The sequence below is a fragment of the Astyanax mexicanus genome, chromosome 4, assembly GCF_023375975.1.
Source record: "Astyanax mexicanus isolate ESR-SI-001 chromosome 4, AstMex3_surface, whole genome shotgun sequence".
In the NCBI taxonomy this organism is placed as follows: Eukaryota; Metazoa; Chordata; class Actinopteri; order Characiformes; family Acestrorhamphidae; genus Astyanax; species Astyanax mexicanus.
This window is the reverse complement of record NC_064411.1, coordinates 33,470,038-33,497,974: the sequence shown is the minus strand read 5'-3', so window position 1 is coordinate 33,497,974 and position 27,937 is coordinate 33,470,038. Positions and strand designations below refer to the sequence as shown.

Below are 27,937 nucleotides of genomic sequence, written 5' to 3'. Positions count from 1 at the left end.
CTGACTGTGAATGACTGAAAACATGGACTGAAAAACTTTTAAAAAGCTAAAAACACAAAAAGTGTCATATCCAAAGTTTCTTTATAAGATAACTCCCGATTTGAGAATTGGAGATATAAAATGCGGGTAGATTCCATTAAAAAAAGCCTGTAGGCACTGGCATTAGGCAATGGAAGGTATTTTAGAGTAAGCCGGCTGTGTTTGTTAGATGCTGTCAGTGTAATTGTAGGTGATGGTGGCCGGTGATAACGCGGTGAACGGGTTCACCTGTGCTGAGTTCATAGATAAGACCTATTCCTTCTGTAGAATGGGAATGTGCTGCAGACCCTGAGAACTAGTGTTGTGTCCCATGACTTTTGCCATGTCCTGTGGAAGCTAAAAAATTCTGCACTGACTTGTAGGATATGCATGTGCACTGTAAAAATAAGAAAGTTTAGAAAACGCAAAATTCCTTATACTTACTTTCACTAGATTTTTAAGATTTGAGGAAAACCAACAAGTTCAGATAATTCATATTTCATAGGTATTAAAATTAAAACACCCTTCAAAGTCTCACCAACTTAAAGATTCACTTTAATGTTTTTACTTGGCCTAATTTAAGTTCTATGAAATGTGTAAGTTCTGTTTTTTCCCGTCTATTTCATGTATAAGGCACACCAGATTATAAGGGGAATTAAGTGACACTAGTGGTGTCGCCATGTTTCCCTTCTAATAGGAAAGCTGGGGGAAGCGCCCAAGTAAACAAAACTGTAATTCTTAAAAAAAAAAGTTTAAAGTCACAAAAGTGCTGGATGTTAATCTACACAGATTTCTCTTCTGAAAACTGTTTCTTTGGGTGAGTAAATCACTTCTGCTTATTTATAGTAAGCTTATATTTCTAGTATTTTGTCCAAGGGTGTGCGCTAGCTGCAGTTAGCAGCGCTAGCCAGCCCCAGTTAGCAGCGCTACTCAGCTCCAGTTAGCATTATAGCCAGCCCCGGTTAGCAGCGCTAGTCAACTCTGGTTAGCAGTGCTAGCCAGCCCTGGTTAGCAGCCCTAGCTAGCCTTGGTTGACAGCGCCATTCAGCCACGGTTAGCAGCATAGCCAGCCGCAGTTAGCAGCATAGCATTATATAACACACGCAAGATATATATCCCAAGAAAAGGCAGCAGCCTGTGGAGAATGATTGCACCCTGATGCTGAGTGAGAAGTGCGAGGACATGCCCAATATGCAAATAGATGTTTCCAGGAGCCAGTGGGAAAGGTGATAATTTTTCTTAAAATGGCTGTAATGCACACAAAACCAACTGTGAGACCAACACTAGGTGAAAACCCCTGCAGAATTGCTCCGTAGCCCCCTTTCAACTAAAGAGTAAAACTAAGCATGTGCAAAGTACCATATTTTTCGCACTATAAGGCGCACTGGATTAAAAGGCACACTATCAATTAACGTCTAGTTTCTGGTCTATTTTCATACATAAGGCGCACTGGATTATAATGTGCGTTTTATGCGACTCTAGTAAGGCACAGTGGTGTCTCCATATTTTTCTTTTAGTTCAGCAGGTCTTGCCGCTGGGTGGTAAGACTTGTAAAGCTAAGCTAGGTTAAGTAAACAAAACTGTAATTCTTAAAAAAACTGGATGTTAATCTACACAGATTTATCTCCTGAAAACTGTGCTTCTGTTTATTTACAGTAAACTTAGATATTCAAATTTCAAACAAAGCTAGAACTTTAGCATTAGCAGCTAACCGCTAATGGTAAAGCGCTAGCCGGTGTTAGCAGCAGGCTACAGACTGATAATACTCACCTCTGCACGGCCAAAGCTAGCACGTAGCGCGTTTAGCAGCTAATGCTAATACTGCTGGAGAAATAAACTGAAATTCCTGTGTAATGCTGTACTGGCTTTACTGTTCATTACAACCTGACTGGTAGAATTCATACATAAAGCAGAGAATTAGAACATTTTAAGTGCGCCTTAAAGTGCAAAAAATACAGTAGTTGTCTTGGCCTTAACTACAATTTGTACATTTTTGCCACCACAGTTTATTTGGTGAGATTATTTTTTTTACAAGAAACTTAATAATGTTAGTTGAGGCTATTAGTTTGCTTCAGTTTATGGTGTAATTTATTATTTTTCAGTTTTTGTTTACAAGAAACTTAATAATGTTAGTTGAGGCTATTAGTTTGCTTTAGTTTATGGTGTAATTTAATATTTAATTCAGCTTAAAAAAAGACTTAAAAATCATTTTAAGTTTAGTTTTTTTACAGTGTTGGGCCTCCTGCACTTAATGTGAATGTCATATCTGTGTGGAATCATAACCATCCTCAGTGGAAAACGCAGTGGGTGGTATTCCCAAGTATACAACGTCTGCACATTTTAAGAAATTAATATCTCATCCTTTCAATCGTACTCACAAGATAACACCTCACAACTTATACAGTTTTTTTTTTGTATGTCAGTATTCATGTACACAATACAGAAACAGTAGAACAGCCTAATTTTTCACCTCTAATGGTCAAACGTGGGAAATGTCTGGTTCCTCAGCGCATTTTCTTCATTCTGTATGTATTCTAGCGTGCATTCTGTTCTGCGTTGGTTACTGTAAAATCGCTTTAGCCGGTGCGTCGAATGGCCTGTGTCTCCTCACTCGTTCCTCTGAAGCCCTACAGCTGTGAAATGGACTGAAAACGGAGAGATCACAGGACAGAGTATTTGGATTGGCCTTAAAGGGGAGCTTTTAATAGCTTGGGAATGAATTGGCGATGCCAGAGTGTGCTTTATAAGGTCTAATAAAAACGCAGCAAGCCGAACTCCAGGGTTCTTGGCTTCATGGCTTCTTAAGGAGAAGGCGACGGTGCAGTCAGACTCGTTTCAGGGTGTTACTTTGCAGTTACTGTTTGGTGTCGCACGTAAGGCGGTTTCAGGCCTGATTTGCCTGTTTTTGTGGAGTCGTCAGCAGCTGTTTGTTCGATATGTGCCCTATTAGGAAAGTCCGCAGGCCTGGAGATGCTGGGAATGTCTGGTGGAGTCAGTGAGTTTACATTTTTCATCCCTGCACCCCAGAAACTGTGTGAATTTGAGACTAGGGTGGAAATTCTTGCAGAATCCCAGAGAGCGGTCAACTGTCATCGGATTTATTATGGTTGCACATGGCAAAGTATCTCTAAGAATCTGGAAGATCAAGCTTGATTATTTTTACTTATGTTTATATACTTATGCACCCCTTTCAAGACACAGCATACTCTCAACCAGAAACAACCCCTCACCTGGCAATGGAATACAAGAATGCCAGGAATGCCAATCCCTATCTAGGCACACATTCACACCACCATGGCTATTGGAAGTATCGTGGCAATTCTTCTGGGCAATTCAGAAAATCCAGCCATTTCTTATTTTCTGCAAAAAAAAATGAATGCTCTAAATGACAATATTTTTATTTTTTATTTCATTTAATCTACAGGAACTGTGTGAACAGCTGAGTTATGTAAGCTTTACATAAATGCTCTTTACAGGGTGCTCTGATCACATGACCCCAAGGTTTACCACTTGTTAATATGCTATGCTAATAATATTGAGCATGGATTAGAACGGCTAGTATACAGCTGTTGGAATCGCTTGGGAAACCCCTTTAGTTTCCAGTGCACTTGTGAAGATGTGAATTTAAATCACACCCTACTTTGATGTAATGTAATCCATTAATGCAATCCATAAACGGAGGTTTACGACTAGCATATAATATGTGTGTGGTTATATATTGCTGGCGTAAAGCTCATAGTGGGCCATAAGCCTGCTTTTGTTTATAGAACAGTAATACAGTCTTTATGGTTCCTGTGCACACGTTTAGAGTTATTAGCTGCTGGGCTGTGGAGTATGGAGCTGAATGGTTGCCAGATTAGTCATCTGCTGCTATCGGAAATACGAAGAGTCAGGAATGAGGGAGTGAAGCTGTGAGGAGCAGCCTGGGCAATCGCCAGTATAGAATGAATATGATTACGATTATTTCAAGATATTATTTTGGGTCATTATGCATAAATTGCTGCATTTCAGACCTGCAACATAATCCAGAAAAATATGGGGAACTGCTTTGTAATGTTGCCATTCCTTCTTACAACACTTAAAGGTCTTATTCTATCGTTTTTCATTCATTTAAAATGTCTAGTTGTGGTCTCTAAGATGAATAAATTCCTCCAGTGCTCCGGTATAACGCTGCTTTACTGGGCGGGGAATAACAATAGGATTTCGGCTCTTGCTCACAAATATTCATACATGCAAACATATCACCTCTGATTGGCTAACAGCATTTCAACACCAGTATGCACAGACGAGATAGCCAACAGTTAGAAACTTTTTAAAAATAAATACATTTTTACACTAATAACAGTCTTTGCAATGTTATATGTTACTTTACAACATGTGTAATGCCCTGATAAGTGCAGTTTAGTCACTGACCTAGTCTTAGAGTCTCTTTAAAACGCCAAATCCACCGGAGATCCTATGTTAACCTAGTCATTTACACAGAGGTGGGTAGTCCAGATCTACAAAGTAAAAATTCAAAGACAGAAATCAATAGTAGTGTTCCATTGACAAATTCTAACACAGATGTCAAAGCAGCCTTTGTGGGTGAGTCTCTACAAGACAGTGGAGGGAAACTTTTACTTTTACACTCACATTTTGTGGCAAAATTCATGTGTAATGTAATCTAATCACACCTGTGGTCATTTACCTACATATCTGCTTAACTAAGTGGGTGCAATGAGTGTAATCAGTCAGTCAGAAGTCTGTTCCCTTAAAGGCCATCTTTACCATGCAACCGGGCAGTTATTTACAGTTATCTGTTTACATCTGTTTAAAATACTGGAAAACAAACATTGGATTACAAATTTAAAATATATATTTTAAATCACTGTTGAAATGTTAGCGTCTGACTCAATAGTTCACAAACAAATATTTTTTTTCAGATTTTTAGGGCTGCTGCGCTTGTGCAGATCTCCACAGCAAAGTGGGATTCACTGCCAGCATGCTGACTCTCCTCCACACTCCACACAAGCAGCAAGCTGATTGACTCTTTTTGCCACTTTTTTAAGCGGACGCCATGATTAGCTTTACAAGAAATCCCATCCGTACTGCATCCAGTGACCTGTCTCCTCATTTAAAACATCTCTGATGTAATTCAGCTCCTTTCATTTAGATCATAATTCAGAGGATCCAAAAAGAAATGAGAGGAGTTCTCTCTCAGATGTGTTTGTATCATTCCATTACTTTTGTTTTAGTGTAATATTAAATTATCCCGTGTTTTTTACATCCGATAGCTCATACGCCGCAGCATATGGAAATTATCACTGCGTTTAGTTTCAGTGTCCCGCTGCTGACTGTCTGAATATTTGTCCCACATGGCGTGAAAGTGTCCCTGCTTGTCCTATAAAGACCCTGAAATGCTCCGTCATCTGTAATGGATGAGAAGTCTGTGTGGGACGGTGTTAAATCGCTTTTTATGGTGGACACGCTGTGCGCCCTTCCCACAGACATGTTAAACTCAATCCACATTTCTCTATGAAATATATCACTATAAATCAATGTCATATACACAGCTCTGAAAAAAAAATTAAGAGAACACTTCAGTTTCTGAATCAGTTTCTCTGATTTCGCTATTTATAGAAATATATTTGAGCAAAATGAACATTGTTGTTTTATTCTATAAACTAAAGACAACATTTCTCCCAAATTCCAAATAAAAATATTGTCATTTAGAGCATTTATTTGCAGAAAATCCATCTTCCTCTTGATTATATTCCAGAGGTAAAATGAAAGAAACTCAAACTAAAAGCTAGGCTAAAACAAATTGGCCCGACAGCACTACTGGTAAGCCAGGGTGATATTAGCTAGCGGTTTGTCCCATGTAGCTTGTTTAAACAGGGTAAACACGCAGACTACAGTCTGATATACTCACCTCTGAACAGCAAAAGTGCTAGCACTTAGCACGGTTAGCATGTAATGCTAAAGCTTCTCCAGCAGTGCTGGCCGGGGTTAGCAGCAGGCTACAGTTCGATATACTCTCCTCTGAACGATGAAAGAGCTAGTGCTTAGTGGCTAATTCTAATACTGCTGCAGCCCTGGTGCTGGAGATCTAAACTGAAACTCCTGTATAACTCGTACTTCAGCGGAGTGGCTTTAAAGCGCACTGGATTATAAGGCGCACTGTCGATTTTTGGGAAAATTAAAGGATTTTAAGTGCACCTTATAGTGTGAAAAATACAGTAAATGCTTTACAGAGTAGTTTAAGTTTCTATGTGATTCCTTATGTGTTCCGTCACAGTCTGGATGATGTCAGTATTCATGTACATTCATTGTTGCATTTTTTTATTTCTAAATTCTCCACACATTCTCTATTGGAGATAGATCAGGACTGCAGGCAGGCCAGTCCAGTACACAGTGAAATGTGTGCAGCATGTGGTTTAGAATTGTCTTGTTAAAAAATGCATGAATATCACTAAAAAAGAACGATGGCTCTTGATGTAGTGCCATCTGAGGGACTAGAGATTACAGGTGTTTAGTGTTTAGGCTTGGGAATTCCTCACAATTCTTTAAATTGTTTAATGAATTTAGCCATTCATAATGAGTTTGGTGTATATTATATTTGCCATCGGTATCTGTGCAGCACACACTGTTCATCACTACAGGATGAGTCAGATCTGCTCTCAGTGATCGCTCAGCTCAGAGCTGAAACTTTATGAATCACGCTAATAGACGGAAAATGTGGCTGAAATATATCTGCGCCCGGACTTTACGCTGCAGCGAAGATGCCTTTAACAGAGCGTGTGTGTGTGTGTGTGTGTGTGTGTGTGTGTGTGTGTGTGTGTGTGTAGCGAGCGGTACTTTCCTCTGTTATGTAAGTTTGTGTAATTTGAGTCCTTTGGCAGTCTGGACCTTCAGTCAGGGAGCTGCCTAACACACACACACACTTTTTTTATCTGTCTGTCTGTATGTTTTTCTATGTGTATATCTATCTGTCTATATACAGCTCTAGAAAAAAATAAGAGACCACTTCTGTTTCTGAATCATTTCTCAGATTTTGCTATTTATAGGTTTATGTTTTAGTAAAATGAACTTCGTTGTTTTATTCTATAAACTACAGACAACATTTCTATGAAATTCCAAATAAAAATATTGTCATTTAGAACATTTATTTGCAGAAAATGAGAAATGGCTGAAATGACAAAAAAGATGCAGAGCTTTCAGACCTCAAATAATGCAAAGAAAACAAGTTCATATTAATCTTGGCATGTTCTCCTCCACCAGTCTTACACACTGCTTTTGGATAAATTTATGCCACTCCTGGTGCAAACATTCAAGCAGTTCAGCGTGGTTTGATGGTTTGTGATCATCCATCTTCCTCGTGATTATATTCTAGAGGTTTTCAATTTGGTAAAATCAACTCATCATTTTTAAGTGGTCTCTTATTTTTTTTAGATCTGTATATCTGTCAGTCAGTCTGTCTGTACCTATCTCTCTATTTGTCTTGCTTTCTGTCTGTGTATTTATGATTATCTGTCTTCCTGTCTAATTATCTGTCTTTCTGTATGTACCACTTTTTATCTGTCTGTCTAACTGCTGCTGTGTCTGTCTTTCTATGTGTAAATTAAATCTTTCTACCACTGTTTATCCTTTCATCAGTCTGTCTGCCTCTCTACTTGTTTTTCTGTTCATTTTTCTCTGTCTGTCTGTTGATACAGGACTACAGTCTGTAATTACAGAACTACAAAATAATCAGCTCCTATATAATCAGTGGAGCTCATTAAATGAATAATAGTTGTAGAAACAAGGACTTGCCTGTCTACATTTAGCAGCAAAGGCCACACCCACTTGTCTTACTCTTCCAATTAGCCCCAATGCATCTGAAACAGTGGTACAGTCAGTCCAGCTCTTCTCCCAGATCCTAAGCCCTGACCCTGCTGACCTGCTGAGTCTGGCTTCAGCTCTAAACCCTCCGGTGTGAATTCTCACAGTTTGGGTCATCAGTGTGGAATTCGTAGCGCTTTCCTTCAGAATTTCCTAGAAAGTTGAAGGGTGTGATTGTTTGATACATTTATATACAGTGGCGTGACAAAGCATTTGCTCTCTACAGATTTCTTTTGTTTTTGCTTTTTTCTCATACTGCTATTTGCCTGATTATCAAAAACTTCAATATCAGACAAAGATAGCATGACTAAATATATAAAAAAACACTTTTAAATGATAATTGTATTTATAAACGGAAAAAAACACTCTTGCTCTGTGTGATTTTTTTTTTTTTTGTCCCCTAAACATAGTAGCTTGGTTGCGGCAACAACTGCAATCAAGCTTAACCAATACCTGGCTATGACTCTTTCATATCTCTGTGGAGGAATTTTGGCCCATCTTCTTTACAGAATAGAATTGTTTTAATTTTTTAAAGCATTTTTTAAGCAGTTTTAAGCATGAATTGCCTGCGTTCCCTTAAATACCATTTTTCACCTGTCTCTGTCCTATTATTGAATCAGAAACACTGACCTTAACTGAGGCAATTGAGACGTGCAGTTCTTTAAATGTTGTTCTGGGTTCTCTTGTGACCTCCTGGATGGGTTTCCATGACCTTTTGGAGTAATTATGGTAGGTTGTGGTTTACTGGAGTCCCAAAGCCTTAGAAATGACTTTGTAACTTTTTCCAGACTGATAGATGATCAATGAGTTTGTTTTCTCATCTGTTTTTGCTGCAAAATTTCTTGCTTTTTGAGGTATTTTATCTGCTTCATGTTGTCAGACAGGTTATATTTAAGTGATTTCTTGATTCTACAGGTCTGGAAGCAATTAGCCCTGCTTGTGGTTAGTAGTGAAATTGAACTCACCTTAACAAAAAGTGTGATTAATTACAGTTAATTTTTTCACAAAGGGCTGATTGGGTTTGGATAGTTTTTTTTAAGTAATTTAGATCATCAAAAGTGCTTTTTACATTTATTTAGAGTATATTTGTCTGATATTAAAGTTTGTATGACAATCTGAAAAGTGTACATATGATAGAAATGCAAAAACAAAAGAAATCTGTAAGGGGGCAAATATTTTTCACGCCACTGTATATATATATATTCTATATATATTATTTTTCTATCTGTTTACTTAATAATTTAGCTTTATGAACTTTGCTCTCCATGGCTTTGGAGGATGTTTTTTACCTTTTTCAGGAATCCTGCAGTAGTTCTAATATCCCGCTCCATTTCTCTCTTTCTCTTAGGGGTCTTTTCATCACCATCCATGACCGCCATCACATCTCCACTCTTCTGCAGAGCTGGCCGGAGAAAGACATCCGAGTGAGTTTCTCTTTTCTCCCGCTGCTCTGAATAAATACAGCGTTTCAGATCAACGCCAAATTCCCGATTTGGAGTCATTTAAAAAAACATTGATTCTCGATTTATGAGAATTTCACAGTGAAAATGAGCTCGTAAACTCCTAATTATTCACTCGTTCAGCATAAAAAAAGTCATTAAAACAATGATGTCATACCCCAGAGGCTTGTGGGAAACAGAGAAGGTTCAGTGGGAATGAAGCTGTAAAAATGTTAATGTTCTTACAGCCTGATAGTGGAAAATGGTATTGCTTTTTAACTTTTGAGATCTTGGGATTGATGGCTGGATTTTACTAATGCTGTAAATGCTAGTAAACTGTATGTTTTAGTTTATTGTGATGTGATTAGTAACTACTCATTATCATTTTTTTAAGGAAGGATCTGAATAAAAGATCATTAAGTGATTAAGAGTTTGACGCCGTATTTAAAGTCTTTTTATTTTCAAGATTTTCACTCCATTCTATACAGTCTAGCTGTGGAAACCAAGCCACAAAAATACAGCCAATTTTACATGCACTGTTTTTTTTGTGATGTCACAAAAACAGAGAAAATATATCTTATCTTATCTGTTTATTTGACCAAACTTTAAAGTGACATTAAACCCAACTTTCACAAATGAGAATTACTACCTTTTAGTGCAGCAATATATATGTATCAAATGTAAACAGATGAGGTAGATGCAGTAGCAAATTTTTTCAAAAGAACAATGCATCTCCATTGTTCAGCTCTCATGAGTTTAATAACGTAAAGCAGCGTCACGTCGCAAAACCACATTATGAAGCTTTTTTTTGCAAAGATTACTTGATTATTACTTATATATACTGAGTTTATGCAAAGTGACCACAGCAATACATTTCATCATAGCCTACTTTATATATTTTCCTGAATAATTGATGAAATTATTGTAGAAACGATACGTCCCCACAATATTTATCGTCATATCGCACAGCACTATTAGTGTTGTTTAATGTGCCTTATAATCTGGTGCGCCTTATAGACGAAAAATACAATATTTAAATGAGCTATGTTCTGAATGGCTGTCCTCTGAGAACTGTAAAGTGAATGGGAGGGGCTAAACTTCTGTAAGCTCGATAGAGGGATATATGTTAATGTAAAAAATAATAATAATATAAAAAATATATAAAATATTATAAAATATAAAAAATAACAATAAATTAAATAATTTTTTACTGTGTCTTTTTTCTGAGTCTGTGTGTATGTTGGCAGGCGGTGGTGGTGACGGACGGTGAGAGGATTCTGGGACTGGGTGATCTGGGCTGTTATGGCATGGGCATCCCTGTGGGTAAACTGGCACTGTACACAGCCTGTGGGGGGGTGCCCCCTCAACACTGCCTGCCAGTCATGCTGGACGTGGGCACGGATAATGAGGTAAGGGTTAAAAAGGGAGTTTTCCAGCGCTGTGTGTGTGTGTGTGTGTGTGTCCATTGACCCTATGATGCAACCAATTGTTCACAGATCAGATAATATATTTTTAGATCTGATTGTGAACCCTGGTGAAAAAAATATATATACTTAATTGTACTTAAAACATATTAAGAAATGTCTAAGTATGCTGTAAATATACTACCAGATCTATGTACCTACGTAAATATATATTAATTAGGGGTGTGACGAGACACTAATATCACGAGACGAGACGAGACACGATACTGGGTTCACGAGAACGAGACGAGACGAGATTTAAAAATTTGGTCTATGATTTACTGCGCCTCAAAGCGTATATACAATTAAATCCTTCTCGGTAGGTTTGGGTCCGCATTGGACAACGTTTAGTGACCTCTGTTCTATGCAAATACCCGAATTTTCCTCTTCTGCTGAGAGCTGCTCTCTGCTCAGGGACCACACTCTCTGTATCGCTACTGTGTTGCCAGATCCCTCTTAAAAAGTCCGCACTAAACTGTTTTTTTCTTCTCGCGAGACAGGTTTAAGCTTATTATTAAGGTTTAATATCGTCGCGTTTTAATCTCGCCACGAGATCTCGTCACACCCCTAACTTTAATATTATGCTTTTATCAAATGTTTAAAAGTAAAATCTAATTATACTTCTAAAAGTATAATATAGTGAATTTTAAATGGACAGACTGCTATGAAATACACTTTTAGTTTAATATAATTCAATATACGTCTAAAATACTTATTTCCAAATATAGTTTTGTACATTTTTAGCAAAGTGTGTTAAAAACAGCTGTTACAGCAGTTCACTTAAAGTGCAATGTATCATGTAACTTTTTAGAAAGTAAATTCAATTACTACATTGGTAAAATGTTTAAAAGATATATTTAGGTATTACATTAATTAGTTATCAGTTATGATGTTCAGTGCTCTGTAATTATAATTAGGAAAATATAAATTTAAGTAAATTATAGAATACAGTATTAAATAACATTTAAATGTCTAATAAAAATGAATTTAAGTAAATTTGTAACACGCTAAAAAATGTAATACAGTATAATATTAAAATCTATTTTTATACCCAACGAAATATAGTAGAAGTGTGCTACTTACAAAAGACAGGAACAAGAAACATATTTGTACTCTAATGTAAATAGATCACATACATTTAACATTGATTCTTAGTACATTTCTAATATACCTCGTGTATAATAATAGTAATACAGTTGTAATACTCCTTAAATGTATTAAATATTATTTTACTGTATGGATATTTAAAATATGAGGTTACATGCACAGTACATGAGGTAGTATGTTTAAATGTTACTTAAGTATATTTAAATACTAGTTCTATTTCAGTACAGTTAAGTACACTTACCACAATTTAAGTAAGACTTTTGTCCTAATTTTTTAAACAATTAAAGTATAATAAGTATAAAAAGGCAGAAGGCAGGGAACAGCAGCATGGACTATGTGTTATATTTAGTACCTGAACTGTATACACTTCATCTACATCAGCTGGGCCAAAGGCGTGGCACCACATGCAAACGGGCACTGTGGGCAAACCGCTGGCGGAACATCTGAGGAGCAGTGCCAGAGACAGTTTCCTGGCCTGCATGTGTGTGTGTGTGTTGTGTGTGTGTGTGTGTGTGTGTGTGTGTTGGGGCCTGTGGGTGGGGTGCTGTGGGTGTGGTGGGGGAGGAGGATTTGAGGAGGAAATCACTTCATGCTGTAACAGGAAGTTTAACAGGTTCTATGTGACTCAAACTGTGACAGATGTTCTAAATCTGAACTGATGTTCTTTTCCATCACCAGGCATGTCAAGCTGTCATAGGCAGGGTCTGATTTGATGACATCTGCTTTTCTAGACTGGAAGAAGATTGTAGATTACATTTTATAGACAAGAACTAATTGGATCTTTTGGATCTTCTGCAAAAATAAAAATAAAGATTCCACTTAAAAGAGAAAAGAAAACAAGTTCTTATTCATTTAGAAACAAGAATACTAATGTTTCAACTCAGGTAGAGTTCAGAGATTAATATTTAGTGGAATAACACAGCTCTTCCAAAGCACATCTCTGCATGCTCTCCACCAGTCTTACACACTGCTTTTGGATAACTTTATGCCACTCCTGGTGCAAACATTCAAGCAGTTCAGCTTGGTTTGATGGCTTGTGATCATCCATCTTTCTCTTGATTATATTCCAAAGATTATCAACGGCGTTCAGGTCTAGAGATTGACCGTCAACTTATTTGAACGTCAGTCAACAACCGCAGGATGACATCACATGATCTACAAAAAGAATGGCAAAGAGCAGCTGGGTTAAGTTTCCAGAAAGAACAGTTACAAAGAGCATTAAGCTCCTAGAGGTAAAAAAAAAAAACTAGAAAAAAGCCCCACAAAGGTTTAGGGATACTGTTCTCTGGAGCGACAAGACAGAATATGGACTCTTTGGGCCGATGGCTCAGTGATATGTCTGGAGGAGGAAAAAACGAGGCTTATACAGAAAAGAACACCTTGCCTACTGAGTTATACGTTCTGAGTTATGAGAGTTTTACTAGACTGGAACTCTAGATTGTTCTAGATCAAGCTTGTGGCCTCTGTGTAGGAGTTTCACTGGTCAGCAATTCAGAGTGTTTATAGGCATCAGAATACAGCTTTAACAAGAAGACTGTAGTGCTTTCATCTGCTGCACTCTGTGTGTGTCCTGAGAGAGAGAGAGAGAGAGAGAGAGATACTTACATAAGATGTTGTCCTTTATCATAGATATCTGGCAATAAATGCAATCAAATCCTCACAAATAAGCTCACAATTTTAAAGAAAAGCATTCCCAGGACAGTAGAGACAGTTACTCCAACAAAAGCAGGATTAACTTTTGTTAATAAAAAGAGTTCTTCCATTTACCACAAGATGTACAATTAGCAATTCTAGTGTTGCAACCCTGCTAACCCTGCTAGCAACATTTAAAATAAAGGTTCCAGGAATATTAGACTGCAACGTTACAGAAATAATGTTTCAGGAACATTGTGAAAGCATAGGACCATAATAATGTTGTGTTTGCATCACAGCGTGAACGTTCCCAACAAATACTAATGTTTTGTACTAATAATTAGTGTCCCATATGATGACAAAGGCCTCCCTTTTGTCCCTGCTGACTCTAGAGACCCTATTTCCCAGAATGCACCTCACCTCACCTCAATCATAACATGTTTCCTACTGTAAATCCTGGTCACCTGAAACATAGGATGGTTCACACCTGTTTTACGCCATTTTCTCTCTGTATAAATGCTTATTTAATTGGCGAAGTATTGCCAACACACCTGCAATGCTTGCATACAGAGTGTATCCTGTTTGTCTATTTATCCTATGTATAATCTCTGTTCGTTTTTTGGGGTTTATTCTTGTTGTTTTGTCCTTTCTCCTGCAGTCTGATCTGTTCTACAGTTTTTTTAAAGTTTGTAGATCTCTCTGTGTCAAACTAAATGTGAACATACCCTGCTTTTGTTATTGTTAGGTTAGGTTTCTCCACAGAGAATCACAGTTTTACCCCAATTCCTACTCAGAGTTATGAAGGAATTCGTAAAAGTCTTACAGAATGTGAAGGTCTGGATGCAGCCTGGGGCTTTTCTAAACTCTTCCATTTTCATTATAATCTAAAGTGATGACAGATCTAATGATGGTGAATTTGCTGTGTTTGAATGTTGGCGTGAGTTTATGTGCGTATGTATGTATTGTGTGTGTGTGTGTGTGTGTGGTTTGAGGGGCTATTGGGGGCAGCTGGATAATGAAATGAGTGTTATTAGAGGATTAAGTCTGCTGTTGTTTTATGAAGTCAGAACGCCTGGAGCAAGAGAACGTTCTAGAGTGTGCCTGCTTTCTAGTGTCTGATGTTCTACAACTCTGGAATAAAAATAAGAAACCACCTAAAAATGATGACTTTCTTTCATTTTACCAAATTGAAAACCTCTGGAATATAATTAAGAGCTAAGCTAAACTGCTTGAGTTTTTGCAACAGGAGTGGCATAAAGTTATCCAAAAGCAGTGTGTAAGACTGGTGGAGGAGAACATGATGCCAAGATGCATGAAAACTGTGATTAAAAACCAGGGTTATTTCCACCAAATATTGATTTCTGAATTCTTAAACTAATCTTTATGTATACTAACTTGTTTTCTTTGCATTATTTGAGGTATGAAAGCTTTGCATCTTTTTTTTGTTTTTTTTCAGCCATTTCTCATTTTCTTCAAATAATTGCTTTAAATTATAATACTTTAATTTGGAATTTAGGAGAAATGTTGTCTGTAGTTTATAGAATAAACCAGCAATGTACATTTACCTGTAAATAGCAAAATCAGAGAAACTGATTCAGAAACTGAAGTGGTCTCTTAATGTTTTTTTTTTTTAGCATTATTTCAGTATTTTAGACTGTGCTAGATTTTCTAGATTAGAACCGTTCAACTAAATGCTTGCTTCACAATACATTTGGCAGAGACATTCCTGGGAATCTTTTGCAGTGTGTGGACGAGCATTATCCTGCTGAAAATCCACAGAATGTCCTGCTCATGTCTTGGAGATGTGGTGTTCCTCATATTACTGCTTGGGGTAGCTGATTGTATTATGCAGTGGTTCCACAAATCATCACACCAGCAGTTGAAGCAGGGTCTCGCCCCACAGCAAAGGCAGGAATGATAATCAAACCTGACTGTTGTTGGATTTCAAACTGAAAATTGATTGATTTGTCACTAAAGACGATATGATTCTAGCTCAAGCCCAGATTGGATGGCTGACACATCCATCACCCACCCAACTTAAAAGGACAAAGTCTTTTTTCAAGTTTTTATGTGCATCGTAGAGGCATGTCCAGCAGTCAACGTTCTCTCATCAAGAGGTACACTACCCAAAAGTATCCTTTTAGAGTCGTTTTAGAGTCATTTACGCTCTCTTGTGGCAAGACCTCAGACCACACCTGTAATCATTTACATATTAAACTAAATATAGTACATTACTGTTGGGATGCGCTATGTTTTTTGGTGTTATTGTCTGTTCTTTCCTGGCAAAGTTTGGTTGGGAATGAGCATTAGGCTCTGTAAACACTGGATCTGGGTTAGGCCGAGTTTATAAAGCGGTTCTGTACGAGACTTTTTAGCAGGACTGTTGTGTTCTTCAGTAAACACTTCCCCTGGGTGTGTTGGTGGTGTGAGCTGTATGTTATCTAAACAGGGCTGCTTCTCAGACCCAGAGGTTGGTGGGAGCTGAAGGCCACTCACATTTCCCCACTGAAGCCAAGTAGCCTCATTATCTCCACTGCTGATGCACCACACTGATCTACACTCATTACTGATGTCCCCTCAGATGACCTCACACACACACACTCACACACACACACACACACGCACACACACAATGAAAGGAGACCTGATGATGATGTCATCCCAAACTGTACTGTCTGTCTGGGTTTTGAGCGGCTTAAAGCAAATAAAAAATCAAAAAGCTTTTACACTCCACTGCTCTCTCTCTCTTTTACTCTCTCACTCTTATACTCTGTTTCACTCTTTTAATTTCTCTGTCTCACTTTTTCTCTCTCTCTTTTACTCTACTCTCTTACTTTCTCTCACTGTCATTTACTCTCTCTTTTACTCTCTCTTTCTCTCCCTCTTCCTATTTTACTATCTTTCACTCTCTCTCTCTCTCTCTCTCTCTTTCTTTCTACCTCTCTCTGTCTCTCACTCTTTTTCACTCTCACTCGATATCTCTTTCACTCTCTGTTTCTCTCTCTTATTCTCTCTCCCTCTTTCATTATCTTTCTCTCTCTCTCTTTCACTCACTCTCACAGCCCTTCTGTCTTTCTCTATCACTCTATTGATCTCTCTTTCCATCTCTCTCTTTCTCCATTTCACTCTTTCATTCGCTCAATCTCTCTTACTTTCTTTCTTTATTTTCCTCTCACTCAATCTCTCTTTCTTTCTGTCTCTCTCTGCCTCTCGCTGTATCTCTTTCACTTCCTCTCTCTTTCTCATCTCTCTCTTTTTCTCATTGTCTTGTCACTCTCACTTGTTTTATTATTCCTTTTTTCTCCACTTTCTTTATCTGTCTTTTCTTTTTTTCTAATTTTGGTCCACATTCTTTATCTGTCTCCTTGTCTTTCCAATACACTTCATTTCACTTCCCTTTCTCTTTTTAGGTCTTTTTCTCTCATTCATTTACCTATCTTTACTCTTTTTCATTCTCTCTGTTTTTCTCTCTCACTTCGAACACTTTTCATTCTTTCTCTCACTCTAATTCTCTCTCTTTCTGTCTCTCTTACACACACTCACTTCCCTCTCTATCTTTCTTGTACTGTTGTCCCTCTCTCTCTCTGTGAGAACGGGTGTGTAAAGGTGAAGACAGACACACACACACACACACACACACACACACACAAACTGTTACATCAGAAAGCTCAGAAAGAAAGAGGTTGTATTGCATTACCTCATTACTCATTTTAGCCAACTCAGCACACACACACACACACACACACACACACAACTACTCTTTCTCAGTACTACACAAACACACACACACACACACACACACACACACACACACACACCAAAGATCCTCATCAGAAAACAAAGATAAACCAAACTAAAAGTAAATTGCCTCTATATTCCCTGCTGTCTCGTCTCTGAGTTTGACTCTATTTTCCAGATTTTGATAGGTTGACTGACTGGTGCTGCAGTTGGAATTCTTTAAATTACTTTCAGGAACAGATTAAAACATTTACTGACCTGGTCTCTGTTTGTTTGACGCTGATATTTTAGAGTTTTAGACTTGAGAATAAGATGTGCTTGCGCATGATGAATCAGCTCAGCTAACCCTGCCGGACGGTGGACGGTGTGTTCTTGTGGTAACTGTGTGTTTTGACAGGGGCAGTGATGCAGATAATGTGAGTGGTGCTTTGTTGTTGTAAATATATATTTTTTTATAAAAAATAAAATATGGTCTTTCTTGATTTTACTAAACATAAATACTTGTTTTTATAAAAAATATATAAAATAAAGAAAGTCTTTCTTCACCTGATATATTTAACTCTGTAAAACTGAACATTGAACTTGTTGTTCTCTGCAGGGCAGCAAGGAGTGGTTTTATAAAACAGAACCGTGTATATGGTCTAGACCAGGGATCACATATTTGCAGACTGCGGTCCGGGTCCAGACCCAGACGTTGTCCAATACGGACCCATACCGGACCCAACTACTGAGAAGGATTTAATTCTGACAGTGTTCATTTAAAGCACCGGAACGTTTCTTGTCTTTACGGTATGTGAGCTCTGCGCCACAGTGAACTTCCAATCACGTGTGGTGTAAAATCTTTAAATGCTCTCCTCTGCCAATCAAATTTGTGGCAGGCCGCTGCCCTGGCTAGTGAATTGGGACGGGGCCGCAAAAAAAACGCCTTTATAAAGAGCCCGAGAACTGGCAAAAAACGAAAACGGGCGGAAACTAAAGACATGCCAAGCGCGAGAGAGAGAGACAGGGGAGAAAGCGAGACGCGTGTGATTGGGGAAGAGCGGAGGGGGAATGGGTAAGGGAGCGGTGTGTGTGTGTGTGTGTGTGTGTGTGTGTGTGTGTGTGTGTGTGTGTGTGTGGAGATGAGGTGGAGAGAGAGAGAGAGTAACGCACAGTGACTTAAATAAGTAACTTTAATCTGATTACTGGATTGGAAATAGTAACGCGTTAGATTACTCGTTACTGAAAAAAAGGGTCAGATTAGAGTAATGCGTTACTAAGTAACGCGTTACTGACATCACTGGTGTCCACGCTACGATAATGATATGTTCATACAAAATGTGTCTGTGATTCATTGTGTCCCTTTTACACCTGTACTTTGTTAATGGCAGGTGTGACCTAGTGATGGGACAATCCACTTTTTTCAGCTCTAATCTGATTCCGATATAAAGCTGATATAAAACTGCCGATACCGATACAAATACCGATAAAAGAGTAAGTTATACACAAGTGCATTTAATGTAAATGCATTCCTAAGTCATGTATTTGACAGACTTTATATACAAACACAAAAGTTTTCTTTCAGAATAAATATTTTAATGTTTTAATAATTTAAATACTAAATATGTTAAATATTAAATACAGGGCTTTAGATAGATAGATAGATAGATAGATAGATAGATAGATAGATAGATAGATAGATAGATAGATAGATAGATAGATAGATAGATAGACAGACAGACAGACAGACAGACAGACAGACAGACAGACAGATAGATAGAGCAAAGCTAACTTTATTTCCAAACTGAATTAATCGCTGTTTTCAACAAAAGGTGTGTTTGTGCTGGTGAGTGTTTGTAGACCCTGTGGTTTTATAGGATATGTGAATTATGACTATAGTTTACTCCAGTCTGTAGTTTAATACATTTACAACACCAGAATGCAACTGCTGTCGGTTCAGAGCTAGCTAGGCTAACAGACTGCAGGTGTTCGTGGAGATGGCTAACGGCTAACTAGCAAAGCTAACTGTATTTCTGAACTAAATTAATTAAGTTACTGTTTATAATAAAAGATGTGTCTGTTTGTGCTGGTTAGTGTTTGTAGATTCTGTGCTTTTATAGGATATGTGGATTATGACTATAGTTTACTCCAGTCTGTAGTTTAATACATTTACAGCACCAGAATGCAGCTGCTGTCGGTTCAGTGCTAGCTAGGCTAACAGACTGCAGGTGTTAGTGGAGATGGCTAATGGCTAACTAGCAAAGCTAACTGTATTTCTGAACTAAATTAATTACTGTTTTTACCAGCAGATAGGTGTGTTTGTTTGTGCTGGTTAGTGTTTGTAGATCCTGTGTTTTTTTAGGATATGTGGATTATGACTATAGTTTACCTCAGTCTGTAGTTAATTAATACCTTTACAACACCAGAATTTAGCTGCTGTCGGTTCAGTGCTAGCTAGGCTAACAGACTGCTGGTGTTAAAGGGGATGGCTAATGACTAACTAGCTAAGCTAACTGTATTTCTGAACTAAATTAATTACTGTTTTTAACAGCAGATTTGTGTGTTTGTGCTTGTTAGTGTTTGTAGAATAGAATATGTGGATTATGACTATAGTTTACTCCAGTCTGTAGTTAATTAATAACTTTACAACACCAGAATTTAGCTGGTGTCAGTTCAGTGCTAGTTAGGCTAACAGACTGCAGGTGTTAATCTGTTCACCCCTCGGACACTGACTTTACGAATATTATATGTGGCTGTTCTGCTTTTCGGCGTTTCCAATTTTTGTGGAGAAACAGCTAAAATTTACTCAGTCAGCCGCAGACTGGAGCTGCTGAGGGTTCAGGGTAAACTGTGGAACTGGAATCCGGATCAGTGATGCGTTTCATGTTAAAGGTACAGCGGGTTTATTGTCCAGTTCAAGCTGCGGACTGGAATATGGATCGGTAAGCGGATCGGCAACGGTCACCCGATATCCGATACGTTAAATTAGGTCAATATCAGCCCCGATACCGATATTGTATCGGATCGGTCCCATCTCTAGTGTGAAGGGGGTCTGGATTTGGTGCTGGTTGTTCTGTAGGCTGCTCTGAAGAGTTCAGTAAGGATAGTAAGGATAGTAGCAGGGTGTGATGGTGCTGTCGGCTGTTAGCTCACGCTGTGTGTTGGATGATACAGTGTTAGCCGATGCTATTGGATGTTGAATTGACTGAAGCTATCTGTCTGAACTGGCCTAATCTGACCTGAGACACACATTACAGATGGCAAATGGATTACACTGGCAGCTGTGTGTTTGTATATGTCTATGAGTGAGTGTGTAAGTGAGTGTGTGTGTGTGTGTGAGTGTGTAGTTGTCAAGCTGGATGGTGTTTTGACTGAGCTAACCTAGCAGCTGATTATTAAAAGGTATAAATATTCTGAATGAGTGGGGAAGGCTGACACATCCAAGGACTAACGATACAAAACATTACTTATGTTTGGATCTGCTTATAGTGAAGGCCTCTCTCTCTCTTTTTCTTTCTTCCTCTCTCTTTCTCTCTCTCTTTCTCTCTTTCTCTCTGTGTAGGAGCTTCTGAAGGATCCTCTGTACATTGGTTTGAGGCACAGGCGGGTTCGAGGCTCTGCTTATGATGAGCTGGTGGAGGAATTTATGAAGGCTGTTACTGACAGGTATGAAAACATATACAGTATTTATACAGCAGTTCCCCAATGAGGGACTCCATCTCTATCTCAGTGTACAACACAATAGCTACATTTTAGAGTGTGAAGGAAGAATATGGTCTAAATAAAAGCAAGCATGTAAAAAAGCTACCCAAGAGATTTTCCTCAGAAATCTATCTGTGTTTTAACCTTTAGCTATGTTTACCTGCTATTACGTTCCATACCTGACAACCTGGGATGTGGAAATAGTACTGGGAAATGGGTATAGGCAGGTATGGAACGCAATAGCAGGCAAACATAGCAAGCTGCAGTGTGGACATTCTTAATAGTCCTTTGACCATAGCAACAAATATGCTTGTCAGAAGAGATTAGCATCGCTTTAAAATTTGATATGGAAATGTGTCAGTTGAAATGGAAACAACTCTTATACCGCTACCTTTACACTGTGGAAAATGCTTGAAAAATGGAGTGGGGACTGAGCCAATAGGGTCTTTAGTCCAGCAGTTATCAGACGGCTCAGCCTGAGCCTTCTAGTGGAAGCCTCTTGTAACACTTGTAGCACATTAGGAAGTATAAGACCAGTTCCTTAAAATGCAGCCCATCATCTACATGAATGCATGGCCAAACAATAAATACTGTATGTCTCTTGCATTAATAGTTACCTAAAAAATTCCCTAGATAAGGTTAGCTAAACTTAGATGAAGCTGATTGCTTACCTTTTCAGGAGAAAAATAGCCAGCTCCGCAGCCGTCTTGTAGTCCTTCTGGGCTCTAAGCTGACTCCATCTATCAAATGCTTTGCCAGTATTTACTCACATTGTACTCTATCTCTAGTTAAGGGAGTTTAAAGAAGGATGCCGAAGATGCAGCATGCAGAATTCCATACTTGGCAACCGGGGTGTGGAAATAATTGGGTGTAAGCATTTCTGAATTAGAACTTAATTTACTGAGCATAAAAATCTCAGAAAGTGTTTGGTATTGCACACATGCTCACAGTGGGGGATGAGCATTTAAACGGCCAGTATTCAGGAATGTGCACATGTCCCTTTAAGAGCTCCTTATCAAAGTGTGTATATATTACCAACACAATACTTAGAGCGTGTTATTAATAATATTCGCCCTAATGAGAGATTGTAGCTTGCAAAACCCACATTTACGGTATAAATATAAACACACATTAGGCATGGTGGCAACTCAGCATGGTGAAAATAAGTTGTTGTGTGTTTCTGAGTCTCTCTGTGGGTCTTTGCTGTGTTTGAAGCTCTGAAGCTCTGAACCTCAGCCCCTGATTCTGCTCCAGATGGCAGGAAAACACCATAATAACGGGGTAGATGCTAAAAGTGCAGAGGACGACAGCGCTTTTCCCCGAAAGAGAGGAATTGGTGGAAAATGAAATGATTACGGGTTTAAAAAGATTATATAGAGTGATTTTTAATAAACTCCACTACGTTTTTAAAGCATGAGACGACTGCCATCAACCCCCCAACCTCTATCAGACTGATGCGCTCAGCACAATCCAGTCTTCAATCTACAGGAAATATGGGTTTTTTTGTTTAACTTGGGCTGATTCATCAGGAATTAAGTTGTGTAACTTGTGTAGCCTGCCTATATATCTGTAATATAGCCCTGAGGCTTTCTTAAGTGTGTGTGTGAGTGTGTGTGTGTTGGGATGGATTTATCAGGTTTAGTACAATAAGTTCAAACAGTTACGAAAGTTGCTGCAAAATTCAACATGCACTTATGTCTTTGGCAGTTATACGACCAGTCAAAAGTTTTAGAACACCCCTCTTTTTTAGCATTCCAGTGGCAGTGCTGTATGACCCAGACATTTTCATTTTCTCATCTTAGCAATGACTCTCTATTAATGCACTTCTCCTGTCAGACCTCTATTTTTTCTCTTCACTGCTGAAATTGAGACTAAGTCCAGTTATGTTAAACTTGGCTAAAGGTACTGTTGCCATGTGGGTCAGCCAGACATGACTCTTTCTGTACTAGTTTTCTCCAGTTTCCAAGAGTCTTTTGAAGGTGTAGGAAACAATACTCACCACTCACTGCCTTCATCTGTAATTTCTTATAGAAAAGACTTTTACTTTACTTTTACTTTTACTACTTTTAATAGTTACAGAGTTCTCCATGTTTCTGTGTCTTTTTCTAGTTATTATGATCAAACCAAGCTGAACTGCTTGAATTTTTGCACCAGGAGTGGCATAAAATTATCTAAAAGCAAAAATCTAAAAGTGTAAGACTGGTGGAGGAGAACATGCCAAGATATATGAAAACTGTGATTAAAAAACAGGGTTATTCCAACAAATATTGATTTCTGAACTCTTAAAACTTTATGAATAAGAAATTGTTTTCTTTGCATTATTTGAGGTCTGAAAGCTTTGCATCTTTTTTGTTATGTCAGCCATTTCTCATTTATTAATAAATAAATGCTCTAAATGACAATATTTTTATTTGGAATTTGGGAGAAATGTTCATTTTACTACATTTATCATCTATAAATAGCAAAATCAGAGAAGCTGATTCAGAAAATGAAGTGGTCTCTTAATTTTTTTCCAAAGCTGTATAAACTAAAAACTCTTTCGGTTTTTAGTTTATTTGTTTTCTGGCAGATGGATGCCAAAAAATGTTATCATCACTTGCAAATATATTGTCAATACATTCACATATGTAAAGTTTCATTCAGTTCCTGCAGTTCCAGCTTGGTGCGTACATTAATGCATTCAGTCTCATAAGAATCCAAAATTGATTATTTTGTGCTTTTTTAGTTAAAAAAATAAAATAAATGCCCACAGTCACACACACACAGACACACAGATACACAAGCTGTGCAGAGTGAAGCAGTTTAGCAGAACTGTTTTTTCTCATGCTAAACAGGGGAAGTATGTTTTTCAATTCTTTTATTGCCCAATTAATTCAGGAATAGACTCTGCTGTCGCAGGCGCTGAAGCTGCCAGCGGGGGGCTGGAAGTTCTTTTCAGCTCTATAGAAGTTTTTAAAACGTTCTTTTCCTCTATTGTCTCTGAATCCGCCTCGGGCCAGTGCCCATGTCCAATCACTTAATTACACCTCCATCCTTTCCCACCATCACACACAACCGTCACGCATCATCTCCATCACTATAGCACTGAGGCCCTGAACCTGTCTAGAGCTGAGCAACCACTGAACAATTCATAGTGGATACTGAATAATTTATTTAGCATACTGAATAATTCATAGTGCATTCATAGTCATTTATAGTACAAATAAAAAAAAAACATTTATATTTAATATTAAACAACACAGAGTGGAAACTTAAATAAAAAGCAAAAAAAAAAATCATAATATTTACTAATGAATTCACAGCAGATCCTAAATAATGCATATTGAACACTGAACAATTCATAGAGGATACTTGTTTATTTATTGAAGACACTTAACATTTAATTTCAATCAAATCAAATGTATTTGTATTTACTACTGTATCTACTACTGATTAAATATATGGTTTAATTAGTAGTATATAGCAGATTATTTAGTCCCTAAATAATTAAAGATACAAAATAATTAATAGTGAATACTGCGCAATTCATGGTGGATATGGATTTTACTATGGAAATTACTGTAGACACTAAACAATTAATAATGGATACTGATTAATTTAGTTTATTTACCAAATAATTAATACAGGATTTTCATTAATAAGTCGTATGTAGCAAATAATTCATAGTGTATATGGATTTATATATTGTAGACACTGAAACATTCATAGTGGATATTGATTATTTAGTAGTATATAGCAAATAATTTATTATATTATAGTTAATTTTGTTATAGTATTATTTTATTATATGTGTTAAATGTAGATACATAAAAATTTATACAGAATAATGCAGCATTCTTAGTGAATACTGATTATTTTTTATTTTATTTTGCCAAATAATTAAAATTTTGAAAAGGATATTGATTCATTAGTAGTGGATAGCAAATCATTTATTATAGTTCCTGATTTGTTCATTGTAGATACTAAATAATTCATAGAGAATACTGCGCAATTCATAGTGGATATTGATTCACTTATTGTAGATATTGTTTACTTAGTGGATACGAAATAACTGACAGTCCATACATAATTTATATTAATTAAATATAAGTAATATAAGTAATGAATTATTGATGAATTAGATTCATCATTTTAGATACTGTATACTATGGATACAGAGGAGTTTATAGTAGAAACTGAAAAATTCATAGTGGATATTGAATAATTTGAGCATACAAATGAATTGTAGTTATGGATTATCTTTTGTAGATACTGAACAATTTTTACAAGTTGCAGAATAATTCATAAATCATAGTGGTTATTAATCAGTTCCTTGCTAAATAATTCATTTTGCATGGTAAAAAAATATATAAAGTGTATACTAAATAATTCTTAATGAACACTGCCACCACATCAAAGTAGATACGGAACATTTCATACTGGTTACTGAATCTTTAATAGTCCTTATTAAAATAATTGAGTCTTTAGATCCTGAGATAAAGCAGATTCTGAGGTCTGCAGGCTCCACAGGGATGGAGGGAGAGCAGGTAGGACAGACACAGCTCTGAGGAACTTCAACAGAACTTCGAATGACAGGTCATGCTGTCACTGTCATCTTTCATGTTTGAGCATCTTTAATAAATGAGGGAGAACATCGGAGAACGTTTCTAGTAGCTATAAGAAGGACGAGTGTGTATATATACACGAGTGTGTGATCAAGGCTGGAACAGCTGTGTTTGGACAGGTCTCGTGTGCCTGTGGCTTTTCTTTACATTGTGGTTTGGGTGGAGAACTCTTCAGCTGAGAGGCTGTACAGTCCAGAGAAGATCTCTCTCTCTCTCCCTCACTCTCTCTCTGTTTTCTTCTCTTTGCTCTCTTCCTCCTATCCGCCCGTCTGCTTGAGTGATCCACCATGTGGAATCTTCTCCATCCTTTGGAGCTGCTTCTGAGGGTTTTATTAGCGTAAGAAGGCACTCTGATAGGCCTCGTCTCCACAGTCTGAGTATATTCCTGTCTATCTGCTTCCTGGTTTATTGGGTGAATGATACCCCTGTTGGGTGAGAGTATGCATTACTCATCCTCCACCTTAGATCACAGCTTAAAGAGGAGCACAGTGGGGCGGCTGCATCGCGTGCTGGTAGCTAAAGGCCGGGAGGTGACCTCAGGAGCCTCTGGGATTCCTAGACATTTATAGTGCAAACAAAAAACAAATCATAGGAGTTGCACGGTAAAACATAGTTACAGTTGAATTCATAGTGAATACAGAATAATGAAATCATTTAAATCATTTATATTTAATACTGAACAACACAGAGTGAAACTAAAAAAAAAGAAAAAGCTAAAGAAATCCTAGTGGTTTTCATAGAGAATATTTGTTCATTTATTGTAGACGCTGAACAATAATTGAACTTCAGGAGCCTCTAAGTCTGATGACTCAGACATAGAGGCTCCTGAAGTACAATTATAGGTCTGATATATATTTTTTGGTCTATTTTCATACATTTATGTATGCTTAGATTTCCAGATTTTTACTAAAGCTGGAGCATTAGCACCTAACTGTAGCACTTAGCAGCAGGCTACAAGCCAATAATACTCACCTCTTACTTAGCACGGTTAGTGGGTAATGATAATGCTGCTCCAGTAGTGCTAGCCGGGGTTAACATGTAGGTTACAGGCCGATAATACTCATCTCTAAACAGCCAAAGAGCTTTCACTTAGTACGGTTAGTGGGTAATGCTAATGCTGCTTCAGCAGTGCTAGCCGGAGTTAGCAGCAGGTTACAGGCCGATAATACTCACCTCTGAACGGTCGAAGAGCTAGAGCTTAGTGCGGTTACCTCTGTCCAAAGAGCTTTCACTTAGCACGGTTCGCTGGTAATGCTAATGCTGCTCCAGCAGTGCTAGCTGGGGTTAGCAGCAGGTTACAGGCCGATAATACTCACCTCTGAATGTCCAAATAGCTTTTAATTAGCATGGTTAGTGGGTAATGCTAATGCTGCTCCAGCAGCACTAGCTGGGGTTAGCAGCAGGTTACAGGCCGATATTACTCACCTATGAATATCCAAAGAACTTTCACTTAGAATGGTTAGCGGGTAATGCTAATGCTGCTCCAGTCCAGTAGTGCTAGATGAGGTTAGCAGCAGGTAACTGGCCGATAATACTCACCTCTGAACAGCCAAAGAGCTAGCGCTTAGCACGGTTAGCAGGTAATGCCAATACCTCACATCCTCTGCTCAAACTGCAGGATCAGTTTTAATGCTGCATATTTTACTAGAGTATAATACCGCACACTGTCTTCACTGTCATACTGTAGACTGTGTTGTTTTTTCTGTGTTGTAATCCATAGTTTCAGTTGTGCTGCAGACATTTGTTTTCCATATTTCCCATTTCTACTTTTACGGCATAGACTGGCATGACAAATTCAGGTGTCTTGGTACGTTATACAGCAGAAAAACACAGACACATCTGCTGTTTATGATATAAGCACATCTTTTAGGGTCAATATCATTGAAAACTGGTCATTCAATGGAAAACCTACTATATTTTAGTAACCAAGTTGGTTAAGCTGGTTGATACAGTTAGAACATAACAAGATGAGTATATGTTTTCATTTAAGTTATAATAAAGGCATATCAGCTGGTAAATCATTTTGATAAAGTTGGTCTTGCTTACCATGCTAATAGATTATTCTAAAAGAATTATCATGTGGTTGCCCAACTTTTTTGGCCAACCTAAAAGACTGGCATGGTCATGTGGGTTTTGCATTTTGATAAAACCAAGACTTGGCAATGTGTTTGAACAGCATGACAAGCTGATCAATCAACATGATCAAGTTGGCCATGCTGGTAGATTACCACCTGTTCATGCTTTTCAACAATCAGGACCAACTAGGTTATATTGATCATGCTGGTCAAACAGATTGGCCATGTTGTTAAACCATGGACCATCATGGCCATGTTGGTCATGCTAGTCAACTAGCTGGTGATGCGTAGATGTGTTGGTCAACCATTTTTGCCAAGCT

General features: G+C 37.8%; 1 protein-coding gene across 1 annotated transcript in view; it reads left to right on the top strand.

Annotated features, from left to right (window-relative positions):
- The window catches only part of me1 (malic enzyme 1, NADP(+)-dependent, cytosolic), a 122,047-nt gene that overhangs the window by 64,081 nt on the left and 30,029 nt on the right, over window positions 1-27,937 (top strand). The window contains exons 4-6 of the mRNA XM_022679195.2: window positions 9,227-9,302; window positions 10,565-10,726; window positions 20,799-20,902. Coding sequence (XP_022534916.2) covers window positions 9,227-9,302; window positions 10,565-10,726; window positions 20,799-20,902 — 342 coding nt within the window. The remainder of the gene's footprint in view (window positions 1-9,226; window positions 9,303-10,564; window positions 10,727-20,798; window positions 20,903-27,937) is intronic.